General features: G+C 41.6%; 1 protein-coding gene across 3 annotated transcripts; it reads right to left on the reverse strand.

The window, feature by feature from the left end:
• Window positions 1–402: 402 nt before the first annotated feature.
• tspan11 (tetraspanin 11) lies at window positions 403–17125 on the reverse strand. 3 transcript variants are annotated; one of them, XM_071538198.1, is made up of 9 exons: window positions 17115–17125; window positions 14409–14516; window positions 11638–11829; window positions 9227–9301; window positions 7281–7388; window positions 6681–6839; window positions 5653–5739; window positions 4237–4361; window positions 403–2201 (listed from the first exon to the last, which is right to left on the reverse strand). In XM_071538198.1, exons 2-8 carry the CDS (start codon window positions 14493–14495, stop codon window positions 4284–4286), a joined length of 786 nt encoding a protein of 261 aa, XP_071394299.1. In that variant the 5' UTR covers window positions 14496–14516; window positions 17115–17125; the 3' UTR covers window positions 403–2201; window positions 4237–4283. The 3 variants fall into 3 exon arrangements, with proteins under 3 accessions (XP_071394299.1, XP_071394298.1, XP_071394300.1); XM_071538197.1 differs by having other exon boundaries at window positions 17036–17120; XM_071538199.1 differs by lacking the exon at window positions 4237–4361 and having other exon boundaries at window positions 17036–17120.
• Between the last annotated feature and the right edge of the window lie 6993 nt (window positions 17126–24118).

The raw sequence follows: 24118 nt of genomic DNA on the forward strand, positions 1-24118 counted from the left end.
AGAGGGAAGGGGGAAGTCGTGCACTGCTACAAAGACAAACACTTTAGTCATATGGTCACAGCATTAGCAAAACACACTGCGGCGCCAACAGATTGCTGGAATGACACAAACACTTTGTGTGCATGGCGTCGTGTTGAATATATGGAGATGACGACCCTGAAAACCATGCAAATCTGTTTCCCTACTACTGCACCAAGAATAATGTGGTTTAACAGAACAGCAGGATTATTTAACATCTTTAGTTGAATTTTACAGTACAACCAGCTTACATCGCTGCCAATGGAAAACCTTTGTCTCCCTCTAGTGGCTTCCTAATCTGTCTGAAATAGCCCATGGCCATTGCTGAATCCAATCCACACTACAGTACATGACTCTTATTAACACACAATTTTTTGATGCATCAATATATGAATATTTATTTATAACAGTTTCATATCAATATTTTGAAAAGAACAATCAGTAGTTGGAGCACATGCCACTGTCATATAACCATTTTCATCCACTTGTTCCAGCTACTTTATAGCCCTCTTTGTTTCTAAGGCAATCAGGAAAGAATACATTAATATAAAGGTTCCTTTAGTAAATCATGGCAACAGTGAAGTATTCCTGCCAAGAGATAATGGGTACGCATACAGATAATGTCTAAATGGATCTATCATCACAGCGCATTTATCTAACCAGACTACTACCAAAAAAAAAAAAAATGCAGCCGTGTCAAGAAATGATGTAATATTGTTAGATTATATGACACAACAGCCAAGATGACAACTCAAGTTTTGGAAAAAAGTAATGCTGCATGTAAAGACATGGTAACCACTATAGTGGTAACAAGGCTACGGATTAATCCACATGGAATAGATAGAGGAAAAGAGTTGGCAACTTTATCTAGTGACACACAATGGTCCTTGTTTGCTTTGGTTTTCAGAAAAGTCGGCTTCTTCACTCTAGAGAATGATACATCAGTGTGTCCAAGAATGTATGGAAAAATACATTAATTTAACTTACTATTTAGCTTAGTATTACACATGAAGATATTTTTATAGTGGATATATGTATGTAGCGTGGAATCTATCTGGTGTACATTATCAGGCCAAAGTGCAGAATACAGGTAGGCCTATAATACAGCACACAATGTGTGTGACCAGTGTCAACCACTAGGTGGAGTGCTAAATTCAGGCTTCTCAGGTTTGGTTTGTTCCAGCGAGTCCATTTGGTAACCTCTGAATTCTGTCAACAATTTCAGAAGATTTCATTACTTCCACTACCTGGGGATGTTTGGAAATTTGTACCCATTATTGTTGGTTGTAAAGTTTAAGCAAACAGTACAATAAACCATTGGTCCTCACAAAAATATGAATTATACTTGAGTGTTATCATTCGCTTTCAGTTTATATTAAGAGCTATCCTACACTTACACATTCAGTGTTATTTAATAATATAGATATTATAACTACAAATATAAAGATAATTTGTTTATTTCATTTGTCCCCTCTTGTGATTACAGCGCACTGTCAGCACCTCCATTAAGAGATTTTCACACATGGAATTAAAGTAATTATTGAACTACATAACCATTTCCCACAATGTTGATAGAGGCACGCTGTGGTTACAAAAAGATACAACCATAAATTATCTTCCTTCATAAACAGCAACACCGTGTACTCGGTGCCCTCGCTCAGCCTACTCAAGTAGAGGAGTGACAGAAAAAAACCCACTCTTATATAAATCTCTGCACAGTGAAAATATAACATGATGAATCAATTTGCATCAACAGTTGAACAGAATGGAATGCAAGTATCTCCCTTTCATTTGCCCTGCTCAAACAGAGAGCCGTGCATGCATCCAAGCCAAGATAACAGCGCAACCAGGCGGGGTGTTCCAGGAGGCCTAGATCACAGTCAGGTATCAGAGCTTTAACAGTCTGGATATGACCCAGCTGCATCACACAATATATGAAGAACCTTAAATTAACCTGCTTGGGCAATGACACTGCAATGTGGGTGACCTGGGGCGTGCCCATAATCTTTACTTGGTTTGGGTCAACAGGTAAGAGTTCAAAGTACAAAGGTTGAAGTTCAGGTGTTCAGCAGGTCATTGCTCCAACTGCCTGTTGGAGGTGGAGTGTTGGTGGCCTGGTGTGCTCAGTAAGGCTCCATCTTGATCCTCCTGTACAAGCAGCAGGTGAACACCATGCCACAGATCTGAAAACAGGAAGGGTTAGGTCAAAGGGTGCTGGTCAGTTGCCATGGCAGACCAGTGGAAGCCTGAATGCTGTTGACTGTGGGGAGGGAGAGGGGTTAAAAGGTGGTGGGTTGAGAGATTTCTGCTGGTTACTATGGGGACGTCAGGTGTCGAGCAGCAGTTATTGCAGCAAAGTGTGTGTGCAATGTCTTGCACAAGCAGAGTACACAAAAGGTCAGACGTGAATGAAGATATGGCCAATGCAGCCAATGTTTTGGGAAAAAAAAAAAAGCAGATTTACCAGTGTGATTTCAGCTTAACTTCAGCATCATTCCGAAAGAAAAAAAAAAAAGGCCATCAGCTGAAATCTTCAGCCATAACTTATATCTGACTAATACTCGGTGACCCTAATTTCATCAAATGCAACCACATTTTAATGTTACTTATTAATGTGAGTTGTTTTTTTAAAGATAGTCAACGTCAAAATCTATATGTAATTCCACTTCCAGTAAAAGATTTTAACACAGTAAAACCCAACTGTTGGGCTGTGGAAAACATCTCCAATCTTGTGGCGTAGGTGCTTTGGTAGCCATTTATGTGGAGGAGGGAAGTGACTGAAAATTAAAAGGGATCTAGGTTCAACTGTGAGGACCTGAATGCCTCTCATACACAGGAAAAATACTCCACAGTTAACAGTTTCCCATACAGGGTTTCCCGTAAAACGCATAATTGTTCTTTTGCACAGCGACATCCTGGAAGATTAAACTACCCACTAGTGTTTGCGTTTCCTCTCAAGGCTTTCTACATTTACCAAGACACAGGATCGGATGTAGCAGTCCCTTGGGTTATTAAACTAGGGTGAGCACCTACATAGAAACTAAATACAGCCACAAGAGCATGACCTACAGAAGCTCTTTTCTGTCAAGTTCCCTACTATGTGAGAGGTCTAAGAGTAAAGTACAGAGCAGCAGGGATATAGATTGACCTAAGCCACTGTGTGCACAAATGCCCATCTGTGTGTGTGTGTGTGTGCACATGGGCATGTCAGGCTTGATGGATGAACAGGGGAGGACTCAGATTCAATCTTCGGGTCTCTGAAAGCCCTCTGAGGGAGCATTATTGAGCGGGTCGGCATTGGGAATAGACTCATCGCGGACTCTCTTCAGGCCAGTTTATGATGTTTCTCTCCCGCCACCGGTGACAATTTATGTGACAGAGCACGGAAGGAGAATGACATTTAGGCTCAGGATGATGATATGAGAGGGGAAATTGTGAAAGACTTCCTCTTTGCTCCTTAGTTTTCTTAGAGCCTAATGGAGAAGACAGGGGGCATGGATCCAAAAGAGCAGTGATGGAGTAGCCTGACAAATTATGATTTAAATTCCAGTGATAAAGGAAAAAAGTTACCAATCAAAAAATACAGTAGGTTATCAACCCCTGTAAATACCAGATTGAAGTAGCATTATCCGAAAACTATATCCCAGTTCCATCCCAGGATTCTTTTCATCATAATTTGTCATCGTCCTATCACAGAAATACAGCAGAGCTTCAGAGTAGGCTCCAATTTAAAGTAAAATAGCAATTACTTCTGAGGTGGGTATACACACACATCAACCAATGCTTTTTCCTTGCTTATAGCCACGAGTACTTTATAGCACAAGGCGGTATAGAGATATGGAACATGACTCCTGATAATGTGTATAGCTACCAAAAGTGTCATCATGCAGAGGCAGTTTTTGTTAATCAGGGTGTACTCATGAAGTGTTTGACCTGAATCATGTTATCACGCCATTTTTAGCCATGCAAAAGGTGATCACACATGCAGCCACAGGTAGTTCAGCCATTATCACGACATACAGTCACAACCGCCAATATATACGGCAAAGCCAGGGAGCTGCATGCTTGACATTGGGCAAAGAACAGCTAAGAACATAAACATCACCATACACAATACATGTGCAGCCTACACATACACACATTTAACACAAAATCAGACAGACACACAAGGACAACATGCAGACAGACATCAATCAAATTTCCACAATGCCCTCCAACCTTGTCCTCTCCAGTTGATTAAGACCACAAAGTGGCTCTAGAGCTAATCACATTGTACCGAAGTCCTCTTCCTCTTCTTTATAGAGCAGATAGATAAAGCAGGCTGTCAAGACTGCCCCGGCCAGCTACAGTGACACCACACATAAACACACACACACACACACACACACACAAAGACATACATTGGCCCACAGACAGGTTAGTGTGGTATGAAAGACATAGACAAGTTTTATGACAAAAACTAAAACTATTTAGATTTAACGTGGACAATAACACATAGATTTCCAATCAGTCTGAATATGATTGAGAGGAAAGATCACCAGTATTGTAAGACAGATTAGATCAAAGACTTGAGACATACAGCACAGATAGAGAGCAAAGATATGATTGGATGTAAATGCCAAGAAAAAGTGTTCCAACAAGTCCCACTAAACATAGTATTGGTTATATTTTACATGCATTTCTCCTTGCACATTTTATATATTCAGCCCCTCATTTGCCTATTTGGCATAATCACTTGGGGCCATTTGGGAAAGAAAATCTTCGCAATACAGGAAGGGTTAATGGAATGCTGTATTATTAAAGCGGGAATTCCCATGCCAACAGCCATATCTGTCAAGGACATCACATGACAAACCCCACTGGTGATTTCTTATCCTTTCCCATTTCAAGACTTCATTGTTATGGCAAAAAAAAAAAAAAAAATATCGATCTGGCCCCATGCCAGTAGGATGACAAGGAAAATTACTCCTCAAGGAAGACTGATCTGTTTCCTTGTGCCCGATTATAAAATTCCAGCTTTTCAGCCTGAACATCAAGTAAAGAAACAGTCGGCACACAGGGGCATATTAATCTTCCAAATACCATGAGCGAGAATCAATGCAGGTTTGGGTGGTCTCATGTTTCTCTCGAGTTTATTTACAGAGAGCTGATGCATCGCTACTGGAGGGCAGTCAGCCATCCCAGAATGGCAATAAAGCACCATTGTACGCCTCCTATGGCCCCATAAGGCTTAAAAGCTCAGGTCCATCTAAAACCAAATCAAATAACATGAATGAATAGAATCAGATAATGACGACTGAGAGGCTAGGGTCAGATGAAAAGAGGAGTCCATTTTGGAGGTTGTCTGACCTGCAATGGTAAATTTTCAGTAATGGCAAGATTAAAAACCATCTGCCTGGGTTTTGTAAGCTTTTACACAACAAAGGGCAGCGTTTTACTTCAAAAGGTAAAAGCAGTGAACCTCATCTTGTGGAAGTTTTTGGGATGATACAGAAAACTAACTTAATTTGCCTTGTATAAAATGTCTTTCTCGGGATGAAGGCAAACAGAATATTTCTAATCTCTTGCTTTAGTGTGCAAGACATAGTGTTCTGCTGCTTCAACATTGGCAGGACTGTACATCACTTCACTTACCTGTAGACAGGCCACTCCTATCCCCACAGCACCAATGACCAACAGGTGGTCTGCCAGGAACTGCTCCAGCTTGGTGATGCAGCCACCCTGCGGAGTCAAAGGGTGAAAGTTTAACTCATGTCATAGACGATATATACAGTACGTTTGAACAGTTAGGCATTAGCATCTAAACTTTAAGCCATCAATGTGTGTATCCCACAGTGTATTTGTAAAGCTTGCTTTCTCAGCATCTCTCCATGGCCAACATCCAAATTGCTGCAACAAACAAGAAGACATCCTGTGGAAGAATACTCAATGTGTGTTGTTTTGTGTGTGTACGTGTGGTGCAAGTGTGACTACAAGCCTGTACACTCAGACACATTTATCAAAGGTATACTTTCAGAACACTTTAATCCAAAGGTTTTTTTCCCAGCAGTCAAATCACTTAAAAGGAAAAAAAACCCATTTGGTTTGACACCAAAAGGCGAAAAAAAATACTTCACCTCTATCTTGGATAAACACTAAAAAAACTCTCATCTTTTATTCATTTCCAGAGAGCTCATACTATCAGGCAAAAGTTCAGTGTAAGCATTTCAAACTGCTCTAGACACTCCCCATTTTAATTCAACAAATGGAATATGAGGAAGGGAAAATTTGGCAGGGCGATGTCTCTGAATACTGTGAAGATTGTGTTATATCATCAAGCAGCGCCCAGTGCAACTTTTTGGACATGAACTACTGATGAACTGCTTCAGTGTTCTTTAGTTTAATTTCACAAACAGCATCAAGTCACTTTCATAATAACTAAATTTTACATTAGGCTGTTAAAGTTACTCTTAAATGGATGAGTCAGCATGAGACATGATTCAATAACAAAGAGGAAACAAGAACAGGATGTTAAAAGTGAGCACTTCCACTGCCTTTTAAATTCTGCAGATCTTTAATCAATCTGGCCAAAATTCCCCAGTCAACAGGATATCTAACAGGCAGACAGAAACTGTGCTTGCCATTTAGTGTTTATACTGTCCAGAATCACCCAGCCTACTGACCTCCACCTTGTAGATGTTGGAGGGGTGGTCCCTCCTGCCACAGTGGGGGGTGATGGTCTTGCAGCAGCTGTCAGGAACCACCCTGCGCTCCGCCAGCTCTGATGAAATGTACACGCTCTGCATCCAGTCGTGGGAGTTGTTGCTGCCACAGCACTTGAACTGCAGACGTGGGAAAGTAAGGGAAACGTCTGGTTTCTTAATGTCACATATGAGATGCTCAAGTCACCCTAAGCTCTCCTAATGTTAATACATGATCCAGTTTTTTCAAGGTTTTGATTAGCATGACTTTTTTTTTTTTTACCTCTCTGAATCAATACCCTGTCCACTATGAAAATTCTTGCAGTCCAAGGGAGTGGCGTTTCCTTCTTTATAGAGTCCTGGATGAAATCACTTGTTTCACTGGTCCTTTTAGGAACAATACTTTGGGCAAACCCCCATAGATTAAACAGGACTTTGACAAATTTGAGCAATGAGTCATGGAACAAAAATGTATTAAATGTGTCAGTGCACTTGACCCTGCTTGCTTCAGGAAAAGTACAGCACATAACCTTACATTAACAAAACAAAACTTCAAATAGTTTTTGAAAATGTAGTCCATACATCCTGCTGTAGTCTGTCCACAGCTAATGTGATGGCCTCCTCCTTCCCTGACTGGGCGTAGTTCTCCGTCATAGTCTGGTTCAGATGCTGCTTCAGCTCCTCACTCAGCTGGGAGGGAAGAAAGAAAGAAAGAAAGAAAGAAAGAAAGAAAGAAAGAAAGAAAGGAAAAAAGAAAGAAAGAAAGGAAAAAAGAAAGAAAGAAAGAAAGAAAGTGTGTCTATGTGCTTTTATACAATAGTTATTTGTGAGTTGCTGAAAAACAGGCTGAAAAACAGTGAAATTTCTCTTGCAACCACAAGCTGCTTCATTTAGTACACATGGAAAACATCAAATATAGAGAGAACAGAAATAGAAGAAAAATGTGTGGGAGCACATGAGAAAGAATATAAGGTGAGAGTGTGGAAGTGATAAGCTTGACAAAGGTGAAAGAGTGGGAGGATAGAAGGGTAGCAACTACCGCGCTTCTGTGGATGCTATGATTGAGAGTACACACGAACATCATGCAGCAAAAACAGGCTTTAAATATAGCCTTTGGTGTGTGTGTGTGTGCACACAGGAGAGGGAGAGTGAGAGAGAATGAGAGCCCTTATCTTTAAATTGATCCTATCCTGTGCTGAGCCCTTTTCCACTATGATAAATCACTTGAGCATGCTTGCAAATAGCATGGTGCTCTTTGCAGACCAAGCTGAATGACAGGCAGATATGTGGGGGATAAGTCGATCCTGAGAACCCTGGCTCAGATAAACCCCAGACACTGAACATGGGCTCAACGCAGGTGCCAGCTCACAGACATATGAAAGGGAAAGCGAGGGGATCTACTGTAGATTCTCCCATGGCTCATCGCCACCAATCTACAAGATGGAGCAAAGAACACCACCTTTAAAGGAAGTATTTTGAACTTTTTGGACTAGGAAAAAAAACATATAAGAAAGAAACAGAGCCAGATATTCCTCAAATCATATGTCATATGAGCTAGGATTGTGCGGCTCCCTTGATATTGTAACAAGCCTTGTAGTGTTGCAGACATGCTCCTAAATGTTTAAGACTGGTGTAAACAATGGCACGTCAAGCAATAGCTCAGTCCAAAGCATCATTAATATCAGTGAAAGACGAGGAATACTATATCCATCTGTAATTTTATGTAGTGTGCACGTGCTACTGTAGGACTTCTAAAGTGGACTACTAACATTCCCAAGCCATGCAATGACGCCCTGGTGTCTGTGTCCCTGCATTCATGGCAACAACTGAAGTTTCTAACCTCCAACATGGAAAATCACCTCCTATACAACTTCTCAGAATAGCTTCAAAGTAGGAAAGATTTTTGTATATCTGACATCTCTCTTGGCCCCTTCCAAAGGATGGCGAGCTACAGAACAGCACCCCTACTCACCATACCACCCTGCTGCCCGAGACAGAGATACAAGCTAGCAAGCTAACTGCAACTGGTTGCGAGCTGTGAGAGGTTGATACAGCGCAGTGACAATCTCAAATGGCTCCATGGCTAGCCTCAGTGCTAGCTTTAGCAATTAACAGCTTAAAATTAAGGTTATCAGTCAGAAAAAACAGAGCTCTGAGATGCCATGAATGCCAGGCAAGTATCCTCTTTGATGAGATGAGTATGAATGAGGGATGATGGCCTAAATAAGAAGAATGAAATGAAAACTAATCAAGACGACAGAGAGAGACTATAGCAAAAATAACAATTTGTTTGAGGAAAACCAGTAAAGGAGCAGTCAAAGGAATGTGTTAAGGGGCTTTTCACCAATAATACTTAAATATTGTTGTTAGGACCAATTAATATCCCATTGAGACTTCCACTTTTGGAGGTTTTGGTGTATGTGAGAGAAAATTCATTGAAAACATTAATTTTGTTTTATTGGAGAATTGCCCCTTTAAAAACGAATATAGTGAGAGCCATAAGAAAATAATAATCAATGGTCACTTACCCTCTGGTAATACACATAGGCCAGTACTCCAGCCACCAGCTCAATCAGGAAGATCAACAGCAGGCAGGAAAAGTACTGTGGATGAGAGCGAGTGCCACAGGGGGACAGAGAGAGGGAGAAAGAGAGAGTGACCCAATAAACAAAAGACTTCACTTCATCCACAACTTTCAACTTGAGAGTCGTCAGCTCAGCTAACTCATTGAGAAAAGTTGCTCACACATCGTGACAACTCAATAAAAACTTCAATCAACTGTCATTGTGCTGCATCTGCCAAACCCAACACAGATGGCAATGCTGCACCAAAAAAGACAACCAGAAAGCAATTTGACAGACTGTAGAATCGGATGAAAAGAGTCATTGAAAAGGCTGTCACATTTCTCTACGGTATCTTTTAATGAGCTTTCTAAGCTGCCTGAAACCAGTGCTGCAATGTATCAACATTCACAAAGTTAACTCCAAAAACATTATCTTAACACAAAATTAAATTCTGATCATTTAACTGTTAACCAACACAAACATGCTCTGCAAGAGAAGAAGCAATATTATCTGAACATCAGGTCAGTGTAATTACCTTGTAGTGCATGTTCATCAATACTTAAATATGTACTACTTAAACAATGGGAACGGCCAAAAATACATCATTGCATTGGTGACTCCAATTGTGAGCTTTATGCTTAACGATAAAGGGCCGCTGTATGGACTAAAAAGCAAGGCATAATTATGTAAACTGTGGAGCGAACAGATCGCCCACACATTTAGAGCGGTCTCACAGAGTGACGGTTGTGGACTGAGCCACATCAAAACTGCAACTTTCACAGACTCAAATAGCACACAGACACACATAAGCTCACGACTGCATGTAAAATGGTTCACACACACGCCACACAAACTATAGGCCACGGTGCCTAATGCAAACACACACACACACACAGCTAATTAATCCCACCTGTCGGAGAGGCGGGACACAAGAGTTTGACAGCAGCAACAGCGCTGTTACGCTCAAGGCCATTACAGAGAGACAGATGCTACATCCCATCCTGCACGAGGTGGGAAATAAAGTGATGGCAAACTACACTGTCACATAGACAGCTGCAGGGGAGCAATCATTTCAGGGAACAAAGTTAATATTTAGGAAGCTCAAGCAAATGTTCACTTCTGTTTTTTGTTTGTTAGTTATTACGGTAATTATGTGCTGCAGAAACACAGTCTACTGTGTGTATCTCCTAGTTACAAGATTACAAAAAGCACTACTCTCCATGTGCCTGCTGCCCACACAGAATGCTGACTGCCCCCCCCCCCCCTCCCCCCGCCCCCTTCCTTCACACACACCACAAGTTACCCACCCTCATAAACCACACACAAACAAATCCACTCTGCATCCACCTCTTCGCTCCCGCAGCCCCCTTCCTCTCCTCTATTGCTCCATCCGTCCCCAGTAGATAGATAGATCTATAAATAGTCCTGCAGCAGTGAACGCTCACCTCCCGCCCGCTTCTCTCCCACTGGGCCCTGTCTCTGTAAAATAATGAGGACAGTAAGGGCCCTGTCAGAGCCATTTGTCAGCATCCAGCGACAGAGCTTAAACCAGGGAACACATGGATGAGCACCATGTTATATCAGTTGTGTATTTTCACAGAAGAGAGTATACCTGTATGTATTCGTGGGCTAGTACTTATTTAGCTTCTCAATGTAGACGTAGCAATCTAGGACCACTAACCAGTAGACTGGGTCAAGCACCCTGAATCGCTTCTTTTCATTCGCACTCGTTCTCCACTGACTGTTTCATTTCGTTGACCATTTCAATTTTGCAATTTATGGAACAGGGGCTACTTAACGTGATGCTATTTCAATCCTCAGGCTAGATTGCCCTTGACCAAGCCACAGTAGAGTTGATTTACTCAAATGGGTATGTATAAGCACAGGACAATAATTTTGTAAATTTTTTTGTTAACCTTTATTTATGCAGCAAATATCGACTGTGCATGCATGCATGCATGCTCTTTTTCAACAACACCCTGCCTCATACTCGCACAGTTACACAAGCATTCACACCTAGAAGCTCCCCAGTACAACCACAGTCTATTGGTCACTGAGCAGCTACAATGGAGCAAGTGGAGGTTAAGTGTGCTGCTCAAGTAGCTGTTGTCTGTACACTCAAAATCCCTCCTCAGAGAAAACTACTTTCCCATGAATCACAAAATCCAAATTGTCACCTATTTAACAAGCGAATATGGGTTAAAACAAAAATGAGAATGTCACGAGGCTAGCACTCTTGCTGATCCATCAACACGCATATTCCCTCAACACACACACACACACACACACACACTTTGCCATCTGTCCACCTTTAGGACTGGCCGTGCAAAGGCAGGCACTTGAGTAGAAACCTTCCCATGGGTGCCATGTCTCACCGTGGACAGGCAGCTCCTCTGCTCCCGGATGACAGCGCAGCAGCCCAGGAAGCCCGTGATCACCACCAGGCCGCCGGCCAGGATGAGGATGTACGCCGAGACAGCGAAGGTGCTGGAGGCCAGCAGGCTCAAGTAATCGCTCTTCTCCACCAGGGTCCAAACTCCTACGCCCAGAACAGCTGCTCCACCCACCTAGAAGAGGGAGGGGGGGGAGACATGGGTTAGAGAGGGGTGTGAGGGGAGAAAGACATTACAGAGGGAAGGCAGAAGAAAAGGGAAATATATAGAAGAATGTGGTATGAGTTACGGATGGGGGCGTAGAAGAAAAAAGATTTCAGAGAAGAGAAATGATGAATAGACGTGATGGAGAAGTGATAATAGAGGCATGGTGAGGAGATACGGGTCATACTATGGAGAGAAAGAGATGAATGGAAGGTTACAGGAGATATGGATGACTTGGGGCAGAGACAAGGAACATGGTGAGTCATTGAGTGTGTTGTGTCAAGTCATTGTTGAAGAAAGGAAGACAAATAAAAGACCCAAAAGTAAAAAGCGTATCGCAGGAAGTGACAAATAGGAAGTGAGCTTAATGACATCGGATGAGTAAGGGGAATAAAACAGCGAAAACATGTCAGGACGGTGGGAGAGAGTGAGAAGGGGCACAACAGAGGGTAAGAATGAAGGAGAGAAAGGAAAAACAGACACAAAGAGAGGGAGGAATGCATACAACAACAAGCAAAGGGGGAGAGGGAGATCAGAGACAAAGTCAGGACATACAATAATGACCATTTCCTCACAAACAATCCTGTATAACACACCCATGGTGACGTCCAGATCTGTTCCTCTCATCAGTGTCACAGCCGGATGTATAGGAAATGCCTGCGAGAGTCTCCCCCCTTCATCCTCCCATCCCTTTCCTTCAAAAGCATAATCCCCATGTTCAAAACAACACAGAGCAACAACACATGCCCAGTCAAGGAGGCACCACTTGGACATGTACAGGGCCCATATAGCACATTTAGGATTTCTATTGTATGCTTAAGCAGTGCAAGTTGCCTTGAATTATAACAAATCGACTTATCTTTAAAATGTTTTCATTTGACATGGCTTAGGCCGTAGAGAGACTGAAGCTGAGATGGCACACAGTCACAGGGAAGAGGGATACACAGATCAGATTAGTAGATTTTAGTCATTTAGATCAGTGGTTCTCAATGTGGGGTCCAGGGACCACCAGGGGTCCCTGAAGGGGTTGCAGGGGGTCCCCAGCAAAATAATGAATTGCTAAACTTCACTATTATTTAATTTACAAGAAGTTAATACTAATTGGAGAATGTAAAAGAATGAATATTTTGATCATAGTTTCACTGTTATCTCTCTACCTACAACACAGATTCTGGACAAAATCATATCTAACAATAAAAATATTCTCAGATTTGGATCCAAGAGACAAAATTTCATCAAATGGGGATCTTTGACCCTAATGTGTACTAAATTAGGGGTCCTTGGTATGAAAAAGGTTGTGAATCACCGATTTCGATAATGCTCTCACCAAGAGTAATTACAATGACTGCAAATTACCAACATCACAAGCCACTATGTCTTGACAGAAGACACAACAAATATTCCTGTGTCCCTGTGTGAATGATTATGTATGATAGTTGGATGAAGAAAGATGAGCCGAGGAGAAAAAGTAGAACAAGGCGGGAGCTTTTTCAGTCCAAGTGAAGGAGGAAGATATGGGAAGAGGGGCCTGTGATGCAGGGAGGAGAGGGAGACGTGATGCGTTTGCTGAAGAGATGAGTAGTCAGGTGACGACAGCGCATTAGCCCGAGCCTGAAAATAAAGCTTGATCCTTTGTCTCCATTTAACTTCTCCCAACCCACAGATCTGTCTCTGTCTCTCTCTCCACACACAACGTTGATTCGTACTTTAAACAACATGTTTCAGAGTGACCGCAGACTCTGTGCGCGTTCTACCACGACCTGAGGGCTCAGCAGTGAGAGCTTACAGCTTTAGTAGCGAACTGCAGTATCAAACATTAACCGCGCACTGTCTTGCCAGAGAGCAGGTTTGATACACTGCACCCCACCATGCACTGACAGGCCCTAAATAATCTATGACTCACTTTGGGCCAAGTCCATTGCTCAGTCCTTTCAGACTCAGAACTCCTTAATCCTCTCCCTCTTTCAACATCTCTCCCCCCACTCAAATGTCTTTCTGTCTGGAGTGTTAAAGGAGCATTAAATAAGATTTTACTGTTCCATAGCACAAAATGACATGTTGATACATACTTCCCAGAACATAGTCTGTTTTGGAACAATCCTTCACCCACCCACCCCGCTCATATTTTCTACTGCTTAACGATGGAGGATGCTGCTACCAGCAAGCAACCGGCGTCACAATGCAATTTGTTTTCAAGTCATAAAAAACAAATGACAAAGCAGAATTATTTCCTATTCGGGAGACATTTCTGATGTATCTTTGCTCTAATTAGGTAGCTTACTTGTCTCTATAATGAAAATGTGAATTTACTATTCATGCCAATTACAGGCCACCGTAAGCTGTAAGGTCTCTGGCACTGTTGTTGCATTTCCTTGGTTGCCCATTAGCAGTCAATAAAGGAATATAGCTTACTTAATCCCCCTTTAAGACCAAGCTGTAAGCAAAGTGAATACAAAGTGTAATGTTGGCAGTAATATTTGTTTAGGCAAAGGGCTTGTCAGTTAGGTTTTGCTTAAAAAGGAGTTTGTATATCGCCAGCCACCACTCACCCAGAAGAGGAAGTTGAAAACAAAGAGCAGGTACTTGAGACACACTGTCAACCAGTCCTCCTGGTCATCTTTGTACACCGCCGACATCTTCCTTCCTCTGGTTCAGTTCTGGGGATAAACAACAACAAAAAAAAGCAGATTCTTTCTTAGTACAGGAGGATTATAGGAACTGTGTGCGAATTTGCAGCATGTAATGATTAATAGTTAAAGTAAAAAGATAAATAACAGGCATGATTTGTAGAAAATGATTTTCTCAAGTTCTGAAAAGTGTGATGAGGTTTGATATTGCAAAGGAGTCAAATGTCTCGCCCCTGGCTGACTTGAACTGAATTTGCCTCTTATTACCCATGGCGTCATGGTGACAGCATGGTCATGCTGAAAAACACAAAAAGCGAGTTTTATGTCTTGAGGGTTTTTATTTTGCGTGACAGATTAACTGTCGATTCCACAAAAACTGGTAAACAGGCACATTACAACCAATGGACTTGCTTATTAAAATGTTTATATAAAGAGTTTATAAAACTTAAGTTGCAAGCCTATGTTGCTCATATGACCCCAAATGTAAAGTTGCAATAGAACAGAATTCCCTCCAATGAGATAACCCAGATATCATAGTTTTTATCTGAGGCAAAAGAAAAGGAATAAAAAATAATAGACAAATGCTGACACTGGCAGGTAACTGAAGCAGCCCAAATTACAGAACAGCCAGGCAATAGTAACATCCCTGTCTCGGCTCAGCTTTGTTATGACATTTGACACTTCCGCACAAAATATGCCATACAATAAGTGTGAGGGTAATCAGTGCGGTTTTGTTTAGCAAAGGGATACAGCCGCTTTTTAGCCTCTCAAATGTCATAACAAAAGCTTAGTCTCAACAGCAATTTGAGGCCCTTTGCTCAAACACTTTTCAGCATTCACATACTTTTTAATACCAAGTCAAATCATCTCTGCTAGAATTTAAAATGCCTGAAGTTGTGTCTTTTTCCACATATCTGCTCCTAATTGGACAGGACACACACACAAACAGCTGATTACAGTATAAAGTTGCAATCTCAAGGGGCCTCTAGAGAGAAATTGAACACTGAAGTTGACACTTGAATAAGATCAGTAACATTTCTGTCACCTCACTAATTTGCAACTTATATTAATTTTCACTTTTTTTTTTTTACGAATTTGCAATTTGAAACTTCTTCCGCTACACAACTACTTTAGCTGGAGAAATCTCAAGGCCTCATTTGTTTCCAATATTGAAAAAATGTTTATCTCCATCAGGCTACTTCTTCCTAATTTTTTAGTGATACAGTATCCAAATTCACAATATCCACAAACCACAATGGTAAATTATTAATAGCACCAAATAGATCATAAAAGTATGAATCTTTAATTGAGTGTACAGTTTCACTACTGTAAATAAAAGGACAAGGGGTGGGAAGCACTTAGGCCCATAAAATTGATCTGCAGTAGGCGTTTCCATCAATGAACCGAGGGGAGAGCAAATAATGCAGGGTTTCTGTTTGTTGGCTGGGGAGCAGTACAGCAAGCAACATGTCTGAAGACATTCTAGGCAGCTGGTATTTGTCTGTTAAGATACCATGGTGTTTGATTGCCAAGGATGATCTGTTAAGGATTTAATTTCAATAATATGGTACATGATTGTTAGTGTGGCCTTCTGCAGTATGCCTGGAATTAGGCACACACAACCATGCAGAGGTACATTATTAATAATTAACAGTACTAGTCTGCTAGAACGTTATGGAAGATTTATTCCTGTTTTTGCACTAAATGGCTATACCCTATGCAAGACCTCCTGTCTTACACAACTTCGCATCACATTTCGTTCTTCAGGCCAACATGCAATTACAACACATATAGTTCCAGTCCTGAGCGCTGATTGGCTGAGTAACGTTCCATGCCGTTGTAAAACACAAGCGCACACCTGTGACCACTTAAAGTAGTTTAAAAATGAATGCGCCAATCGAAAATCAGCACGGACACGGATCCTCGTGTCGCCCAACAACAACATCGTTGTTTCTGTTCAAGAACTATATTGCTTAGCAGAAGAATAACATTTGCGTTTTTCATTTTTAATAGAAGCAGTGTGCAGCCATGGTTTTATAAAAGCACTAAGCCTCTCGACGCTGTGTTTAGAGTGGTTTCAGGACAGGTAAGAGGGCTTTGGGCACTTCGCTTCGCCTAACAAGGCCTCTTAGCTGTTCTAAAATCGCTGTAGCCGATCCAGATGCATTAATCGGCATCGTCAATTACTGCAATATGTCCATGTTGTATAGCCTACATTATCATTCAGCTGCGACGATGGTTTCTTCTTGAGGGAATGGCCTATAGCCACCGTATCAGGCATGGGATACTTTCCGACTTTGGCCACTGATACCCTTCAATATCATAAATTGCAACCTAGAAATTTCAAGCGTAGACTACATCATGGGTATGCGATTTAAGATGGTTTCCAAAACTTTCCTGTACCCCGTTCAGGATGGGGTGGAAGACCAAGCATCCTGAAAAAATCTCTCCACCTGCGTCGTTGGTGTGCAGGACAAAGTTTAACCGAATTACCTTGGGGTTGCAGAGATAAACTAACGTTTTCGCGTCCTAAACATCAGACTACTCACCAGGTTACCGCTTGGAAAAATAAACTCGTACTGTAGCTATTCCCGTCAGGTCGGAGTGTACTGCACTGCAGTACTGTACCTTTTGTCCGGTCAAGCTTGTTGCTTTCTGGGCGTCCGGCAGGTTTGAGCGAATGCTGCCTTCAAGTGCTCCTTGTAAACTCCTAATTTCCAGTACGAAGGTCATAAATACGACTCGTCGCGCTCTCAAGTGCCCGTTGGTCAGAAATAATAACAAAATGAGCACTGTAAAAAGCGTGTTGCGTTTTTTGTTTTTGTTTTTTTTAATTTTATGAATCAAGCAGCACCAGATTATTTTGTGCTGCAGTGGCTGAATGAAAAGGATAGAATGTGAAACTGGTATGACGTTTTAATTAAGCCAAAACAAGTTGTGTATGGGGGACAGCTAAAAGTTAGAGTTAAAACAGAAACCTGCAACAATAATAGTTATTTACACAGAAAGCCAAAGGCATAAGACTTTTACCAACAATTGTCAACGCCACCTAAACGTCACACTTTGGCAACAGGAATCCCGATTAGCATATATATTTTCCACGTTGTCGGGTCGTTTATGCGCGACCAAATATTCCTTATATTTCTGACAGCACTTGAAGGCAACACGAATGCGAACTTGTGGAAAGGGTCAATGTGGGGTGACAGCCAAGGAAATGGAGCTACCCGCCCCCAACAGCTGAATACCATCGTGCCATTATCAGCATAACCTTGGTTACAATGTAACTAACTGCCCGTATAGAAGAAGTATATGCCTATACTTATAGACTACAATGTACTGTCTCAAAATGCTGAGTGTAGCCTAGTTTTGAAAGGCCATATACAGTACATATACATGGATGTATATGGATTCAAAAGGCATAGAAATGAATGAATAGGCTAGACCACTAGGAGGAGGACTCCTAGGCATTTGTGGCCTAATGTGTATCAATTTGATGGTCCTTCACATGAAAAAGTTCATGATCTGACACCTTTTTAAAGCATGGCTAGAACAAATATGAATATGCCAGTATTTCTGTTATCAAATAAGTATTCACATTTTCCAGTTTTTATGTAGTGAAGAGTTTATTTACTCATATTACAAGGGTACAGTTTATGCTTACATTCATCTCGTACTGACAGGGCAAGGATTTCATGTTCTTACTACTACACAAACTATACCCTATAAATCAGATATATTTCTACAAAATGATTGTAATAAGTTGCATTTCAGGTGATAATATGCAAGCCCTTACTCTTGATTTGGAACAAAATACATCTCATTACTTATTCCAATCAAGCAGTAGATAAAGACAGACAATCAATTCTCAAATCGCTCTTCATTATGTAAAGTACCCTACCTACTGATTGAACTGGGGACCTCTATGACCCTGAAGGGGAGAGGCTAATTTGGTATTTCAGCAGAGAGCTGATCTACATTGATTTGACTGTCTGGCATTGTTTGCCTTTTTAGTCAGTTATCACTAAAGAAATACAACCTCATACGCAGAATGCAGGAGACTGAAATCTAAAAAAGACAATATTGTTACAAGGGGAAACCTTAATGACGCAAAACACTTTTCAAGGAATAAGCCATGATGTAGGAGGAATGTATTTCTTTAACAGGTTGTTTTCATTGAGATATGTGACTTTTGCAAGAGAGACCTGTAAGGCAGACATATGCATATTATGCATAGGAATTAACAATAACAACAGACATTGAGGAAAATGGTAAGATTGTTGACTTTTGTTTTGTTTTTTCTGAAAGCAGCTGTAATAGTATACGATAATGGCCTATAAGACAGGCCATTTCACATCACATTATCAGACATTTTCAGAACACTCTACATATATATATATATAGAGTATATCACAATGACCACTAAAAGCCTATATGTTCCAAATAGAGCATCAGAAAGACCTGGACCTGGGTGTTTTAAATGCTTCACAACACCCTGGCTCACAGTGACCAATGCTCATTGTGTTTTTTCAGTGATCATCAGAGCAAGACTTCCTCTCTTGCAAAAACAGGCTATTCTCTGTGTATTTACCTCTTTTTCCACCTCAGTAACTCAATAAGCCAGCAAGCCATTAGGACTAGATGGACGTCTGCAGGGGGAGAAACTCTGCAGTGGTCACCTGCACTGGCGACAATCAGTCTACCAAAACAGCATTACTTAGGGGAGGATGCCATCTGTCAAGTCCAGTTCTCACCAATAAAGAGGATTCGCCCAGAACAGAAGGACACTGAGATTTGGATAGGTAGGAATTTGGAGCTTGTTTGTTCCTCACTTTTGAATAAATTATACATGGTAGAGTAGAACAAACAGAAATGAGAGCAATAGCCTAAACAATGTAGTCAGACTGTTTCCCCAAAAGCCAGCTCATTTCTATGCCTGGCCAGTGCCTCACTGTCCAGTCTCATTCTGCCGTAGTTAGTTTTATCGCGCCTCTTCCTTTGTAGCCCGCTAAGCTCTATAATGCTTTCTCCCACAGGGGGGTAGGAGTAGGGCATGACTGAGCATGCAAGTCAAAGGCAAACTGGCTGAAGAGAAAGCAAACATGATGTGCAGTGGAGTGTGTGTGTGTGTGTGTGTGTGTGTGTGTGCATGTGTGTGTGTGTGTGTGTGAGAGAGAGAGAGAAAGAGAAAGAGGGGGAGAGAGAGAGTGAATGTGGAAAAAAAGACTGGAAAATGAACAAAGGCTTTCACTAGCCAACAGTATTGCTGGCATACACATGCATTTGATACTGCAAAAGTTCAATTAAATTTCACATTCAGTTACATTCATCATCCCACAGCGGCTTATAACATCTGTCTGCTTGGATGTCTGGCTGTCTAGTTATCTAGGCAGCTGGCTGACTAGCGGGCTGTTTGTCCTCGGATGAAAATGTGAACAGAGAAGATGAGAAGTGATCAGGGATTGTGAGAGCGACGGGTAAATAGAGAGATCGAGAAATTATAAAAAATTAAATTAAAATGTCTACCTTGTGCTTTTTGAGAATTGTTTTTTCAGTTGACACAATGAGTCATGCTTTTTTGCATTGTTGAATATTTTGTTTGGTTCAGTGTCTATATTTGGCTTGAATACAATTGCTTGAAAACGTAGACGTATGATTCACTGTTTGAGTAATGCTTTCAATTTTCTTGTCTTTTTTTTGTTTTTTCTAGTTATGGCAACTGCAGACGGCCTCTTGTCTGAAGAGCAGCTCTTGTGCTCCGTCTGTCTGGATGTGTTTACTGAGCCACTAACAATACCATATGGGAACAATTTGTGCAAAGCCTGCATCCAGATTTATTGGAATAGCAATTAAAGCAGCCAGTAATGTAATGAGCAATTCTCCACAAGACCTGAACTTTGCATCAAGATGGTTGTTCAAAATATGTATTCAAGCAACAGCTGTTTATAGCCTAGAGGTTCAACCCCCTGCACCAGTGTCCTGTGAAATCTGCATTGGGGTAAAGTTTGAGGTGTTCATCCCCTGCTTGTTGTGTCTGACCTGTTGTTGTACCTCTAAAGAGACAAAACTAATTGAAACCTGTGTGGAACCTGAAAACAAAATGTGCCAGAAACACAGAAGAGTTCAGGAGCTTCTCTGCAATGAAAACCAGACCAGACCAAAAAAAATCACACCACAGTCCCAATTGAATAAAGTTATAGACAGAAGATGACAAATGTGGCACAAGTCAAGCAGACGATAAGCATGCTATCTCAGAAGATCACAGAGATTAAACGTGCTGAGGATCTTATCACAAACAAAGAGATATCACACAGCACTAGCCTCTTTGCTACATGTGTTTGCCCGGTTGAGAAAAGCCAGAATGAACAGATAACCAATGTGTGAGACATGAACCAAGGGCCTATCACAGTGCTGGAGCAGGAAATTGCCACGGTGAAGGCTTTCTGCACTGAACTGGAGCAGCTTTCACACACTGAGGACAGACCGTCAAATCTCAGTGCATGACTACACATGCAAAGAACCAGGGAAACATCCGTGTGTAGGGAATAGGGATTCTGAGGAGAGCCATGTCTCAGCCAACAGAGTCGACAGACGGACAGAGAATTGAAGAGGTTGTGTGACACTGAAATGAACAACATGAGGCAGCATCATCTGATGTGACTCTTGACCCAAACGCACCTATGTTATCCTGTCTTTGGATGGGGGAAACTGTCAGGATTGGAAACAGAGAGGGTAATCATCCAAATAATCCAGCGAGGTTTGAAATATATGATCAGTGTTTTAGGGACAGACGGTTTCACAACAGGAAGGTTTTACTATGAGCTAAAGGTTAAAGAGAAGACTGACTGGGTTGTAGGAGGAGACAGATAGTCCATCAACAGGAATAAGATGGATAGACTTGCGCCTGGGAATGAATCCTAGACTATATTTATGGAAAAGAGACCTCGACCTTTGTGGATAATGAGGGGGTCAAGTGTCGTTCTATGATGTGCTTTCTGGGTCTCACATGTATTTAGTCACTGGCTGCACCATTGCAGACAAGCTCTGTCCTTATCTCCCCAACTGAATAATGGTGGGACACATTTTCCCCTTCTCATCATGAGATGAGATGAGATGAGATGAAGCTTTAATGATCCCTGTGGGTAAATTGCATCGTTGCAGCAGCAGAATCAAAGTTAAAAATTAATAAATCAAGACTAGATATAGATATAGCAAGTAGGATGTAGATAGCAATACAATAAATGAATGTAATGAGGATGAACATGTATACCGGTTCACTTTATTTTGTTAACTTTTTATTTATTCAGGGAAAGTCAGCTGAGCAGAGACACCCTGCTTTACATTCATACATTTCTGCAAATTCACACCTGGGCAACCACAGTTCTTCTGTGTTGTCCAGTGCACCTCCACTGGAGCAGTTAGGGGTAAAGTACCTTGCATGAGGACACTATGGTTGTTGAGGGAGGGGAGAGCTTACTTTGCCCAGCCACATTTTCCCAGCCAGTCTGGGGCTTCGAACTGGCGAGAGTCCAGTCACACCACAGGCTCCTGCTGCCCCTTCACACAGTCCAGTACAAGGGCATACAGAATGTCATTCACAGAGCCAAATGCAGTATTTACTGCTGGCTTGACACCATTAAACTTGCTGAAATCTAAAAGCTTGGTATTCATTGCTTGTATTCTATAAATAATGCTTTGGATGCCTTTTTTCAGTGTCATCATTCACAGATAGGCCTACTTTAAGATGTTATAGATTTCTACTTCTAATGAAAGTTAATGGTTGGCAATCTTTATGAGTTTGATGGAGCACTGTCATGAATTAGGCACCTCTGTAGGTAAAATAAATGAAATGAAATTCAGACTTGATTTCAAGTATGACAGATGAAAACAGCACAATAATATCTTTTTTTTTTCTTTTTTCTAGAATATGTGTGTTTTTATCTCTGACTGACTGACTGACTGACTGACTGTTGAAAGTTCGCGCGAGAACTGGCGTCAAGACCTACACAGTTATGGTGGTATACGTGATATCACGTTGTTTGCACTAAGTGCTACTTATATAGTAGGCTATATCGCTACAATGCAGTACAGAACACGTATTATACTATAGGGTGCGAAAGCCAAGAGGAGGCGAGACATCAATGGCCCGGCTTGCAGGTCAACCTAGTCTTGTTCTTTTATATTTAGATGAGAAGCCTCATCCACAAAGAGGGGAGTCTAAAGGGTTAAATTGTACCAGGAAGTGCAGTACAGCTGCGGGACTGGGGAGGAGCGCTCACTGATGTCAACATGCTGAAACGAAACTTAAATAAGTAAAAGTAAACTGCAGGTTTTCAAACGTGGAGTGTAGTTTGCTTTGGATTTTTTTGCACCACTCCTCTTAAAATTTGCTGCATTCACAGGTAAGAGAAATTACGAGGGTTTAGGAAAGTTTCATTCTGCCTGCTTGTTGACCTATTTCTTGTCAAACCACACGTTATATGAGGAAAATAAAGTAAAGCGTATACAGCATTTTAACAACAGTAGTTGAACACATTTGAGTTAAATATTGTAAGTGTTTTATGTTTTTGTTTGTTGTCCAGATATGGCCAGTGCCAGCAGTCTGCTGTCAGAGGAGCAGTTCCTGTGTTCTGTCTGTCTGGATGTGTTTACTGAGCCTGTCACAACATCATGTGGACACAACTTCTGCAATACATGCATCCAAAGGTATTGGGACAGCAATGACATTTGCCAGTGCCCACTGTGTAAGAGGACATTTTCCATAAGGCCTGAACTGCAAGTCAATACTTTTGTGTCTGAGTTAGCTGTTCAGTTTAAGAAGTCAGTTCAAGTGAAAGCCTCAACTCCAGACCCATATCTTCCTGAACAAGCAGATGTGCTGTGCAATATTTGCTCTGAGTTAAAGGTCAAGGCCCTTAAATCTTGTCTGGTGTGTCTAGCTTCTCTGTGTGAAGTGCACCTGGAGCCTCATCAGAGAGTTGCAGGCCTGAGGAGCCACACTCTAATAGACCCAGTAAGGAACCTTGATGACAGGATGTGCAAGAAGCACAACAGGCTGACAGAACTGTATTGCAGGACTCACCAGATCTGTATTTGTGTCTTGTGCATTAAAACTGATCACAAGGGTCACGATGTTGTACCGCTCGAGGAAGAGTATGAAGCAGCGGTAGCAAAAATAGATGAGACAGTGGCAAAAGTACAGGAGATGATAGTGTCACGGTCTGAGAAGATCAGTGAGTTTGAAAGCTCAGTGGATGTCAGCCAAAGAGAATCTGAGAAAGAGAAAGCGGCCAGCGTACAGGTCTTCACTGATCTGATCCACTCCATTGAGAAAAGCCAGGCTGAGCTCGTTGAGGTGATCGAGGAGAGGCATGAAGCAACAAAGCAAAAGGCAGAGGGTTTTATCAAAGAACTGAGGATGGAAATCACTGAGCTTGAAAGGAGACGCACTGAGTTTGAGTGGCTGTCACAGACCGAGGACCACCATCATTTTCTCCAGAGCTTCTCAACCATGTGCTCTCTTTTAAACAAAGACTGGAAGAACATTGTTGTTGACAGTAATGTGTCTGTCGGGACAGTGAGAGGAGCTCTGTCTCTGCTGAAAGAGACAGTTGATCAAGAAATGGAGCAGCTGC

This window comes from Centroberyx affinis, unplaced genomic scaffold, assembly GCF_046629955.1.
Source record: "Centroberyx affinis isolate AG114_WGS23_722 - 3 ecotype Tasmania unplaced genomic scaffold, CSIRO-AGI_Caff_v1 ptg003223l_1, whole genome shotgun sequence".
Classification (NCBI taxonomy): Eukaryota; Metazoa; Chordata; class Actinopteri; order Beryciformes; family Berycidae; genus Centroberyx; species Centroberyx affinis.